Source organism: Acomys russatus, chromosome 7 (assembly GCF_903995435.1).
Source record: "Acomys russatus chromosome 7, mAcoRus1.1, whole genome shotgun sequence".
NCBI classification, from domain to species: Eukaryota; Metazoa; Chordata; class Mammalia; order Rodentia; family Muridae; genus Acomys; species Acomys russatus.
In genome coordinates this window covers 45,193,026-45,205,936 of record NC_067143.1, presented here as the reverse complement: position 1 = coordinate 45,205,936, position 12,911 = coordinate 45,193,026, and the positions used below count along the sequence as shown (strand labels likewise).

The following is a 12,911-nucleotide window of genomic DNA, read 5'->3' as shown; positions in this document are numbered from 1 at the left end:
CTTAACATCACACCCTAGCCCCAGATGTCCACGCAGTCAATCACAAACTGCTCCACATTGCTTCCCACACAAGCGTTTCTCTGGCAAACCTTGCTGTTGCGTCCTGGACCACCTTTTCTCCTGAGTACTTAATGTACTTACCACTCTACCCTGGAATCTACCTGTGCTTACCTCCTTTAGGAATTCTTTCTTAACTTGGGATGCACTATGGGCAAGTTTAGACTGTGAAGTTACAGATTCTACTGGCCTACCACTTACTGGCTATGACGCTGGGAGAAAGTGGCTATGCCTCAGCAGCAGCAGCAGCTGTAAAATGGGATGAGATTGAATGCAGAAAGTCAAATAAAGTGTTTGGTTCCACCCCTCATAAACAATAAGCACTATCCTAAGGCTTAGCTATTATTGCTAGTGACCCAAAGTATATTAATCATCTGCAATATGAATTTCTCAAGATATATTTTGTACCTCCTTACAAGACTATGACCCTGTTAAATTTCAGTTACAAGTCTGTTTCCCATATCTGTGCATTTTGCTCAGCTTATAAGTACTCAAAAAAGTATTGTTGCATTAAATTACACATCTAGGAGGAGTGTATGTCTAGAATAAGAATTTGAAATTTTAAATGAAATAAAATGAAAATGAAAAGGCATACATGGTGTATGTGAATGCTATAAATTAATTGTCACAGCTTCCTGTTCACTCCCCATCTTAATTCCTAAAATTAACTCTTCTGACAGGTTTTAACACTAGCTTATACATGAGAGAACCAACATTTAGCTCTGACCCAGTCACTGAGCAATTTGACAAGTTCACCTCTCTGTCATTTTTCCCTTCTTCACTTGCCCTAACAAGGAGTAAGTAGCGAAGCCTTTCTTCCAACTCAAGTGTGTCTATGTAAATGTCCACCAACGCTGTAGCACCCACTCCTGAGAACAGTGCTCTCCAAGACGCATTCCTCAAGATGACCACAGTCCTAACTTCCAGAAAAGCCCAGGAAAAAAAGCCACCATGTACTTTGTGCTCTGTCCACAGGGCTCAGAAGAGACAGGTCTCTGTTGGTGCTTTGGGCATCTCCAGGCTTCTCTGCGGCTTTGTGCAGCTGAGAAGGTGAAGTATAAGACTATCAAAAGCTGCAAACCGTCCCTTCCTCTGGAGACAGGCATTTACAGAAGAGGGACCAACAGCCTCTCAGAGGATTGTTCAGCCACATTAGAGAGGATTAAACAGATACATTCAGCTATTCTAACAGGTTTTCTTTAAGCCTTGAATACAATGCTCACACTCAGATAATCACATTAATTTTAGTATTGAAAATTTCCTTTCAGAGAAGGCACCTAAACAGCTTACCACATCCAGAGAGGGTACATATTTTATCAGGCACCACGGCAAACAAAAGAGTGTTGTATTCTCATGTTTCCCTTATTCAGGGAGAGAGAAAGCGGGGAGGGAAAAGGAGAGAGAAGAGAGATCAAGGTAGACGTGATTTTGCAAATGCCCAAAGGCCACATAGCCAGTTCCTCTACAAACAGAGACCTGAAGACTGAAAACTCACTCAGTATGAAGGCAAACAAAAGCAGAAGGCAAGGCAGAGGCTGAGACGGAAGGGTAAGGAGTGGGTAGAAGCAGGGGCATTTGCCTTTCTGCTGCAGGAAAATTGCATTTGGACCTAAGGCAAAGTAAAATAGTTCGACCCTGGAACCATACGACTCCTGCTGACAGCTCTGCGGCCAGGGTTGTGACGTCCTGGCTCTATGGATCATGCTAAGGAAGGTCTCTAAATTTACTGATTCCACTTGATCCAAGGGAGTTAAGGCAACAAAAGATAAATAAAAAAGGCACTCCAGTGGGAGTGTTAAAGTAGCCGTGTTATTAATTATAAAGCTATTTTAAATATTTTTTGCTTGCTTGTGGGGTCTCCCTTTGTTGCCTATAATGGTTTTGAATTCCTGGGAAATGTTCTCTTCCTTCCTGAGCCTCCTGAGTACCAGGGCTTACATGTGGGCTCACCATGCCCACAAATAAAGATTTAAAAGGACTTGTTTTGTATTTCATTCTCTTTCAAGTTAAAATTAAATGTAAGAACATTTAAGTCGGGCTAATATCAGTTAAGGCTGTTGTTATACACATAAAAATGTACAGAAGTGGAATCAAATTATACTTACATAAAACATTTTTTTGCAATTTATGTCTTCAGAAAAATGCAATTTCAACTTTGCCTAACAGCTAATTCAACACAAAATGTCAAAGTATCTTAAAACTTCCAAATTAGTAAAAAGAATTTGTGAAAACAGCCTAAAATAATGTCCTCCATTAAACTTTGGCCAAGCCTAAACATGAGCCGAACAAGGACGACACCAAAGTGACTGGGGAAAGCCCACAAGGCCCTGACCTGTGAAAAGAACTACAGGCAACTACAGAAAGCTGAAAGCTGGAGTAATCGTTTTCCCCAGGGATGAGCACATCAATTGGTTAGTCAACACCAAATAGTCAGCCTTGAAAATATTCATCAAAGTAACATTATACAGATTGTGCAGGTTGCATTTAGGAATATATATGTATGTAAAAACAATGTATTAAAAAGAAGTGATGAATTTGAAAAAGAGCAAAGAGGAGTATATGGGACAGGTTGGAGGGAGGAAAGGAAAAAAGAGAAATTTAACTATATTAATCTAAAAAAAAAAAAAAAGGATAAAAGAAAACCTTCTCAAAGGTCTAGAAATAGTTTTTTAAAAGCAAGAAATATTTCCAAACCATGGTAAGAACATGACTGAGAAAACAATAAGAAACTAGGAGGAAGAGGCTTTTCTGCACACAAGAAACTGTAAGTCACACTGTGTTCCTGAAGGATTCGCATGCAACCTTATTTCCTATCCTAGAAAAGCCCCACGGCAGAAAGGTCTCAGGGTAAGAGCTACTTGAAAATTCCAACACTTTGGAAAGGGGAAGGCTCCTCCATTAATTAATGTCAAATACGCTGCCTGCACGAATTCCTCTGCCTGTCTTCTGGAAGCCACACAGGAAAGTCCCCACGCACCTGCTGCTTGCCTTCCTGACGCTTAAGGCTTTAAGGACACCAGTAACCACGAACAGAGCAGAACATTTCTTTACAAAATGAACATAAATACATCCTACTTTTTCAATAGCTGAGCTCTCAATTTTTAGAAGATTTTTATTAACAGAATTTGTTCGGTTTTAAAGTAAAAAACACTTTTCCTAAATAGGCAGATTTTAGGAAAGCCGGATCACCACAAAACTGACCTCAGAAACAAAGAGAAACGGACCAGGAGAGGGCCAGAGGGTGGCAGCACCACAGTGGCAAATATCCCAGAACTAAGGAGAGCTGCCAAGTGGGAAAGAGAACAGGGAAGGACTTTCCGAAAGCAGCCACCCCAGGCACCCTACCTCCCCCACAGCTGGAGGGAGACTGAGCAACACACAGGTAGGTCTGCTGTGGTCTTTATTACAGCACATTTCAGAGCCCAGCACTGAGCGCAAAGGAAGTGGCCCCATTTCCTGCACTGGCATCACCCATCCTACCAGCTGCAGCTGCAGCATTTTTAATCCAGCTTCTGCTTTTGCTTTCATAGCAGGAATGGGGACTTGCGATGAGCCAGCGAGACTTCAGCCTCAAAACCAAGGAGGCGTCCCCATTTGTGAGAGACCTGCCTCTGGCCCTCTGGTGAATGGCAGTCAGGAACCATGCCAGTGCTGATGGCATGCGAGCTGTGGCGATGACAACACAAAGGCAGTGAGTGAGGACTGAGCAGTCACCAGGGTGAGATGGCTGCACCCACCATCGTCACTCTCTTTTGTCTCAACTTTGGCCCAAAAAATGACAAAAGAGGGAACACAATTACATACAGAAAACCAAAGTGAGTGGGAATGTGGGTATAGCAAACATAAAAAAAAAAAAAAAAAAAAAAAAAAAAAAAAAAAAAGTAAAGTAAGCTGCTCAGGACTGCCATTTGGCATTACTATAGAAATCTGCAATCCATTTCTTCATGTGTTTAACCTCCAGTGAGCGAGATAACAACACAGAGGAAGGGTCGAAGGCAGTGTGGGCGCGGAGATCCAAATGATGGGCCCCATCAGGGATGATGATAGCCACCAGGGTATCTGAGATGTCTTTGGTTACTCCACCTCCTGACCACGGGTCTAAGTCACCATTGCTGAAAGTGAGGGGAAGAAGAAAAATTAATGTATTTTTATATTGTTTCCACTTTTTGGATATCATGAGCATTTGAACATTATCACTGTCAAGGTCTCATGTATATGTATATCTTAATTTTCCCTGAGTATATCCAGGAATAGAACTTCTGAGATATGTGATATCACTTAATTACTTCAAGAACTGCCAAACAATCTTCCAAACTGGCTTCACCATTTTATACTTTCATTAGCAACACAGGATTTCGATCTTTTCCATTATGGATTTGGTGGTGTGATTTAGAGGAGGGCATTACCACTGGGCGACATGTCAGTCTTTGCCAGGAGCCATGCATGCAGAAAGAGCCTGTGGCAAGCGAGTGAGCACCCTGCCACTCCCATGCTTGCCACGGCTGTATCTCTCATATATCTGTGGGGCGTAGAGAAACCCTCACTACCTATGCTCTGCTGTAACAGCTTCCCTCTGTGGGGCAGATTTTCTGAAGAATCCATAGGAATATGATTTTATAATTACTGATAATGGTTTTATAGAATTTCTGATTTGATTTAAGTAACTTTAAACCTTCCTGCAGAATATATTGGGCCTGAAGGCTGAAGATGATGATCCACCATTATAGAGAGTTTTGGGTGACTGTTCAGGCAGCAAACCGTCTCTGTCATCTTCTCATTTTGGAGGATGTTAACCTGCACTCCTGGTTTACTCAGGTAATTAAGTTTTTTATTCCTTCTCAAGTCTCTGATGGGGTTGAAGACCAGATAGTTTTGTTTTACAATTAAGCTTAGTTGTCTAGGGGTTAAGATGTTTTTAGGTCTAGACAGATGTTTTAAGTTGATAGAGATGAGATATGATAGATATTGATTTTCATTTATAATTTTAGACTCACCAAGATAGGAAAGATGCTTTCTTCAAGGCTGCCAAATACAAATAGCTAAGATACTATGAATGTAACATTTTTATAATGCTTGATTGTTTTGTGGTTCTTCTTGTTGTATGCAGTTTATTTTATTTATGTGTAATAATATAAATGTATATGTTAAAAAAGAAATATAATTTAAAAATCACTAAGAAAAAAACCCTCCTGCAGAATAGCAAAAGCTGCTAGGAACTCTGTAAATCTTCTTGTGTCAAGCACATAAATTATACTAGGAAGAGCAGGTTGGACACAGATTTATGACCAAAGGTAAACATTCACTCTAGATTGGAAACGAAGTCACAGGTCTCAGTATGCATCATGATAGATAACCAATAGCAGAAAATTGGTAATTAATTAATTATGGAATGAAAGACAGATAGAAGCTCAGTGCTGCTACTTTCTGAGGTAAATAGCTGCTGAGTAATTAGCATGGCCAACTCTGCATACACCTTTCCACAGTTTTTCCCCTGGCCTGTCAAAGCTGTACTTTGGCAGGTCTTGACTGTGGTCTTGATTCTCATGTTCACCTCTATTGGTATTTATCACCTTCTCATATGTAATTAGGCCACATGGATATATTATCTGAAATGCTTTCTATTAAGAGAATCACTTTTTTTCCCCTTGTTTGGAGACAGAGTCTGATTCTAGTCCAAGCTGGTCTAGAACTCACTATGTAGCCATGTTGACGTCAAACTTGTAGCAGTCCTCCTGCAGGAATCTACAGGAGTGAGCCACTACATCTGGCTTCTGACCTATTTTTAACTGCGTCATGTATCTTTTTGTTTTCAAGTTTAACAATTCATTCTCATTAGGCACAGTGGTGCACACCTGCAATCGCAGCACTGGGAAAGCGAGGTAAGAGGACTAAAAAGGCCACCCTTTTAAAAATTTTATTTTTTTTCTATTACTTTCTTTTAGCATTTTAAGTAGCATACAGAATATTAGGTTTCATTATGGCATTTGCAATAATATTTGTTTTTGTTGATTCTCAGCCGCCTCTTCTTCCCAAGCCCTCAATCCTCCTCATACCCTTCTGTCCCCTAGAACATTCTTCTTACTCTCAAGTCTCATGTGTCATATCATCCACCTCCTGTTTCCTTAGCACCTTTTCTCCCACTCTTGTCGACTAGTTTCAGGAGGGTCAGCCACAGTAAACCAAACCAATCGAAAAATCAATTGACTATTATATATAAAGGTCAATATTTGGGTTGTCAGTTCTCTCTCACTGATTATATTTGATATTATATTAGATAGACACATGTCTAATATTAAGCCAGCATTACAGTATCCTGGAAACTGTGGTTTTAATGTTTGAAACCAGGAAGTTTAAGTTTTCTCTCCCATTTCAATACTGTTTTGGCCTTTCTGTATCTCTTGTATTTCTATAGGAATTTCAACAGGAGTTTATTAAGATTCTGTTACCAAACAAAAACAAAATAAAACAAAACAAACTAACAAAAATGCTATCTGGGGTTTTGATGGGACTGTAACAGAAGAAATTTGAGGAATGCTCATTTGTAGTGAATGATTGCAATATTATGGCACCCTGCATACATTTCAACTATACCTTGGGTGCTCAGCCATATTTGACAGTTTTCATTTTATACCTCCTATTACTCTTTGGGGTTGACCCAGATAGCTGTCCTATACAACTAGTCCGTGGTTACTATGGGACAGCTGGAGTCACTCTGCTGGACTGGCCTACTGACTCACACACCTAGAAAGGACTATGCCACAGTGACTACCCCTCTAGAACTCAATGCGTATTTGCTTTAAGCCCACAGTTAAACATCCCATGGAACATTCATTTGGATAATATAATGACCCTAATAAAGGTATCAGCCCATCAATCTCTTTCTCTCTCCCTCTCTCTCTCCCCCACTCCCTCCCTCTGACCCCCACTCCCTACCTGTACTCCCTGACCTCCATTGTGCAGATTTCAGAGATGCCATACAAATCCCAAGGTCTAGAAGTACTAAAATTACTCTTAAACTTTCACACTGTTGCTGTCACTGAAAACTACCTGTGTACATAAACCCCTGTGGGTGTTTTCCTCTCTGGTTTTTTGGTGGCTGTTAGGGACAGTGACTAGGTAAAATAATAGAAATATTCAATAAGGTTCATTTAAAACACTGCCTTTAAAAATATTGCTGGGCATGGATACACACACCTGCAGCCCCAGCACTGGAGGGGTAGAGGAAGGAGGGTCAGGAATTCAGGGTCTTCCTTAGCTACATAAGGAGTTCAGTGTCAGCTTGGACTACATGAAACATTGTGTTTAAAAAAAAAAAAAAAGAGTGTTATCTTTCTCAACATGAGAGCATGAAATCTCTTTCTATTCAAAGGGAAATACATAGATAGGAGTTGAGAGACGTACTCGTCTATGGGTATAATGACAAGTTATCAGGAGGTGGGTTAATAAGATGTGTATTTAGCAGCATGACAGGAGTAGGTGCTTCCATAGGGTCTATGCTTTGTTGACTATGGGTTCTTAGTTCATAATGATGCTGGCTATGGGTCTCCCCTTGTGGAGCTAGTCTTAAATCCCATGAGAAAGTAACTCCCATAATTTTTGTGCCACCATTGCACCATTGGCTATGTCTTGCCTGGCCAGTCATTGTAGCTCACAGGGTTCATAATTGGATATGATTGATGTTTTTCCTCCTCTAGTAGCTTGCACAACATCCTCCAGCACTATGAAAGCTCGCCAGAAGGGATGAAGGTCCCAGGCCCATACTGCTGAATTCTGCCATGTTCTATGACTCGAGTATGTCGTATCTTACCCTCAAGTTCTAGACGGTAACCAAGAGCAATGGCAACTGTCTGTAATGTGTGGGGCTCAACAGCACCTCACCAACAACTCCAAAATAAATAACTCATTCCCGGCATTTGTCTTTTTATCAGTTAGTCTTTGATGTCTACTAAGGGTATTGGCCTGATTATAGGAAAACTCTATTTTAAATATCTATCTATCTATGTGGTGTGGATATGTGTATATTGAATGTGTGTGTGTGTGTGTGTGTGTGTGTGTGTGTGTGTGTGAGTACCTTTAGCTGTGCATAGCTGTGAAAAGAACAATGAACAAATCCAAATTTTACACCCTTACTACCTGCATAATTTTCAGTAAAAGCCTATGATAGCCTCAATTCACAAGTGCACGACAGAAATGAAACAAATTTTTACATAGATTGAGAGACCCAAACCAAACAATATATGTGGCACAAACTATATATACTATATATACAAAGCATTAATTCAACCAACATGCATATATGTGTGTTGTGGTGTGTGTGTGTGTGTGTGTGTGTGTGTGTGTATACACACATGTGTGTGGGTGAGCATGAACCTCAGTATGTGCAGGGAGCAGAAGTCACTTTTGGGTGTGTTCTATTCCTCTCCTTGCTTTTTTGAGATGGTCTTTCTCACTGAACCTGGAGTTAACCATTTTGGCTAGCCTGGCTGACCCCCAACAACTAGGGCTCCCAGCATGTGCCACAGGTCAGTCTTAGCATGATGCTGAGGACCCGGATTCAGGTCCTCTTGCTCACACAGGAAATATTCCCAAGCTGAGTCATCTCTCAGTCCCATCCATCAGCTCTTTCTGGGCAAACATATAAATAAGTATTCAGGTATACTGCGTATATCTGTATTTGAAATACAATTTTAAATTCCCTGAGCTATTATTATATACTTATCTTTTTTTAAGCAATATTTTAATTGCAACCTAGGATATAATTATAGGGCAAAATACATGCTTTTATTTGTTTGTTTGTTTGTTTGTTTTTATTACTCCCATGCCAACTAGGAGCCACAATTTTCCTCTACAGAAAATTTAAGTATATAGATTTCTTTTTCTTTAACTTTTCATTATTCCATTTAAAAAACTCCACCCAGACAGGAAATGCTCCATTATTTGCAAAACAAAAATGTCCCTGCAGCCACGTGATGAGCAAGCTGCCTCTGATTTAAAAGGTCATCTGAAGCACCTGGTGACTTAGCAACAGTGTTTGGCACTGCTGAGAGACCTATCCTGCACGAGGACCTGGATTTCTCAGTTCGGACCTAGGAAAGCTATGCCAGCCATTGGGAAATCTAAAAATAAAATAAAATACTGCTTTCCTGGGAGACTCCAGGTTGCTGGGTAAAATCCCCAACAATCAGCCTCATTTAATCACTGACCATAGTTGATTTGTCTGTGAAATGATGTTAGTTCTTCATGGAGTCCCTTCTGAATCACCATTGGTGAAATAATCTATGGGTTTTAGAAAACACAAATCCTCCCAAGAAAACTACTGTACAATGAAAAGAACTGCCAAAGAGGGGCTTTAATAGCTACTATTTATTGAGGCCTCGGCTCCCCAACAAGTGTTTGCTGAGCACCTACCTTGTATCGGGAGCTCAATAGCAAAGTGAGACAGCATCACTATTGTATTCTATGCTACTTTTATTACCTAGCACTCTCCTATTTCTATTTTCTCGGCCATTTTGCAAGTGTCTCCATCAAACAGCAAACTCACCTGAAAACAATGTTTGAGTGTGAACTGATGTTTTTGCCACCATACAAGGTAGTCATCCAATGAGGCCGTGGCTTCACACCCCACTGGTTAAAACAATCATCGGAAAACTTCTCCAAGTCCCACAGAGAAGGTTCAAACATGTCGCCAACACCATTAGTACAAAAGGGCATGACCATTTCTGTGCAAGCCTGAAGAGCAAAGTGGGAAAAGAAACAAAGGGAAAATGAGGTGAACAGAGGTAAATTATGCAAGGTCATTCAGCTGCTGAGTCTCAGAGTGAGGGTCTGAACTTGTAATCAAATCAGCTTCGACCCTCTACCCGACTCCACTCCCAACTTCTCTGCCACACAACCTGTATTTCTCATAGAAAGACACAGCCGAGAAGTCACAGAAGTTAGTACAGTGTGTTTTTTTTTTAACTTTCTTTTTTCTTTTGCAAAGAGTCTTCTTTCATATCTTTGATCATATTTAACTGTCAAGAAAACCCTATGAGTCTTACTGTGTGGGTGAAGGAGTGGAGACTCAGAGCCACTTTAGACTCTCCTCTCCTGTGTCTACCTAATGCCTCTGTTCCAGGACTTGTCAAGGTCTAGTATAGTGTTACTTTATCCAGATTTCTCACCAGGCTATATTTTATGGCAATGTCATATAAATTATTTATTTTTATGTCTTTGAAATATAAGAGATTGTGATCAATGATATATTTGCTGATGACTAAATATGGGGAGAAAGAAAGGAAAGAATTAAGGAGAAAGATGGTGGGGAGGGTCATGTGGCAACTTCACACTGGCCAGACTTGAATGCAGGTTAGGAAGCCAAATGCCAGGTAATAAGTTACGGTGCAATGGTGTCAGTAAGGAGCACACTGAGCTCAGGGAAATCACACATGCTCACCTGGAAGCTCCAGCCCACAGCTCCGAGACTGCTAGTAGCTGTTTGTGACATATTCAGGCATTTCGCTTGGCCTGAGTAATTATAATATACATTCAGAGCTTGGAAAATATTTTGCATCAGCACTGTATCAGACACATTAGGACGTTTCAAATACTGGCACACTACCTAAGAGATAAGCATAGGAAGAGTCAAAGATGAACAGACAATTAGTTTAGTACCAGAGGAAATGCTATCTCAATTTTTTTATCATAAAATGTTGATAAACATCTTAATGCATTGCTTCAAAAAAATCTATTTCTGCTGAGCATGGTGGCACATGCCTGTAATCACTGCTCTCAGGAGGCAGAGGCAAGCAGATCGCCATGAGTTTGAAGCCAGGCTGGTCTACAAAGCAAGTCCAGCCCAGCCAAGGCTACACAGAGAAACCCTGTCTGGAAAAAAAAATTCTATTTCTGAGGAATAATGTCCTCTTTCAAAGAAAAGAGCCTTTCACTTTTTCTGTAGGGCGGTGGACTCAATCAGCCACCTGCATGGTCTGCCAAGTGCTCTCCCCCTAGTGTAGCTTCTTCCTCACTGCCTTCGCTCCAGGGTCCAGCAAGACCTTCTTCACACCCCAGGCTCTTTCCGCTCTTTCCCTCTCTCCTCAAACCTCTTTTCCACTCCCTAAATCTATGAGTGGTTACCCAATTCATCCTTACAACACCCACCTCTAATTTCCCCTCCTTTCTGAGGTTTCCCAGCCTGGAAGAACTAAAGCACTCCCCCCCCCCCACCAAACTCTGTACCTATTCTTGGTTTGGTTTGGTTGGTTGGTTTTTTTTGTTTGTTTGTTTGGTTTGGTTTTTTGAGACAGGGTTTTGGCTGTCCCGGACTAACTTTGTAGAGCAGGCTGGCCTCAAACTCACATCGACCACCTGCCTCTGCCTCCTGAGTGCTGGGATTAAAGGCGTGGGCCACCACGCCCAGCTCTGCGCCTACTCGTGTCACAGCCTCTAGAATACTGTCCTGCATGCATCTAATTTCAGAACATCTCCCTCGCTGCCTAGCAAAGTCTCTAATAACTAACTCTTTGCTGAATGAAGGACTATATTTTCATGAGAATGCAAAATTTGTTTGTGCATGCATGTGGGTATACATGTGTACATGTATGTGTATATGTACATGTCATTCCTTAGGTGTTTTCTACCTTATTTCATTGCCTGGGACTCATCCACTAGGATAGGCTGGTTGGTCCTCACACTAAGGGGGTCACCTGTCTCCATGTCCCTGGCACTGGGATTACAAACATAGGCCACCACACACTGCTTTATTTTTTTTTTTAAGACAGGATCTTGCTATATAACACCCAATATTTCATCTTTTTTTCTAATCTATTTTTCTGTTTCATTATCTTTCCCTTTTTTCTGATGTTTTTACATTTGTGGTTTCCCTCTGTTCATTTTCAGTGCAATTACAGCTTCACTGTATTTTACAGATTTTACTATTCCTTTCTTATATTCATCTACTTTTTCACTATTGAGCAATGCCTTTTCCCCCTAAGTTTCTTTTTCCTTTTTACCCCCATGTTTCCTTCTCTCTATACTTTGTACTTTCAGTATATTCTAAATTTTACTTATTTTTAAAAAATATTTTAATTTTTAAAATGTTGTTTCCCTTCTTGCATTCACTTAATTTTGTCTCTCCACTCTCTTGCTTACTGCCCTTCCCCCTGTTCCCTTTACCTTGCTCTTCTCATGAGGTTCTGGCCCTCCTGTCTTCCCACATAACACATTTCCCACTCCTTCATTTCCTGTTCTCATATGTAGTGTTACTTTCCCTCTATCTCTTCCCTTTCTCTGTGTCTCTCCTTTATCTCACTCACTTGACATTTCTGCACTTACCCTAAACGACTTTTCACTTCACAGCTCATTTTAGAATAGTCTTGTCATTTTCCATTTTACCGCCATTGGTGACAAAGTGTATTTCTACATCTTGAGTGGTTTGATACAGCAGTATGCATTCCCGCCCACTGAGCCACCTCTCCAGCCCCCTTACCCCTATCTTCAGATAGGTTCTTCAAACCAAAACGTACCAAAGTGTCCTCAGAGTTCAATCACACCACAGGTTAAATGGACTTAATATACATTTACAGAATATTACATCTGATAAATACATCTTTTCTGGGTTTCAAATCCAATCTGATGGACTACCAAAGATTCAAAATAATTCATTACATACTAGCAGGTCACAGTGCAATAAAACTTGAAATCACTAGCAGAAGAGACTACACAGAAACATGGAGACAGAGCATTATACTGTGGATGATGAGTGGGTCTAAAGCGGATTGCACAGGAACTGTGTAAACACTCAGAATCAAGCAAAAAGGAAAACACATCTTAACCAGAACCCTTACCCCGTTCTAGGAGGTCATAGGTATGAG

The 12,911-nt window shown here is 40.7% G+C and overlaps 1 protein-coding gene across 2 annotated transcripts in view; it reads right to left on the bottom strand.

The window, feature by feature from the left end:
* Positions 1 to 3,919: 3,919 nt before the first annotated feature.
* LOC127191695 (lysosomal Pro-X carboxypeptidase) overlaps positions 3,920 to 12,911 on the bottom strand; it is a 50,011-nt gene continuing 41,019 nt past the window's right edge. The window contains exons 7-9 of one of the 2 annotated variants that reach the window (XM_051148955.1): positions 10,493 to 10,657; positions 9,599 to 9,786; positions 3,920 to 4,169 (exon numbers count right to left, since the gene is read on the bottom strand). In XM_051148955.1, coding sequence (XP_051004912.1) covers positions 3,953 to 4,169; positions 9,599 to 9,786; positions 10,493 to 10,657 — 570 coding nt within the window. In that variant the 3' untranslated portion in view covers positions 3,920 to 3,952. The remainder of the gene's footprint in view (positions 4,170 to 9,598; positions 9,787 to 10,492; positions 10,658 to 12,911) is intronic. The other variant, XM_051148956.1, reaches the window with a different exon arrangement.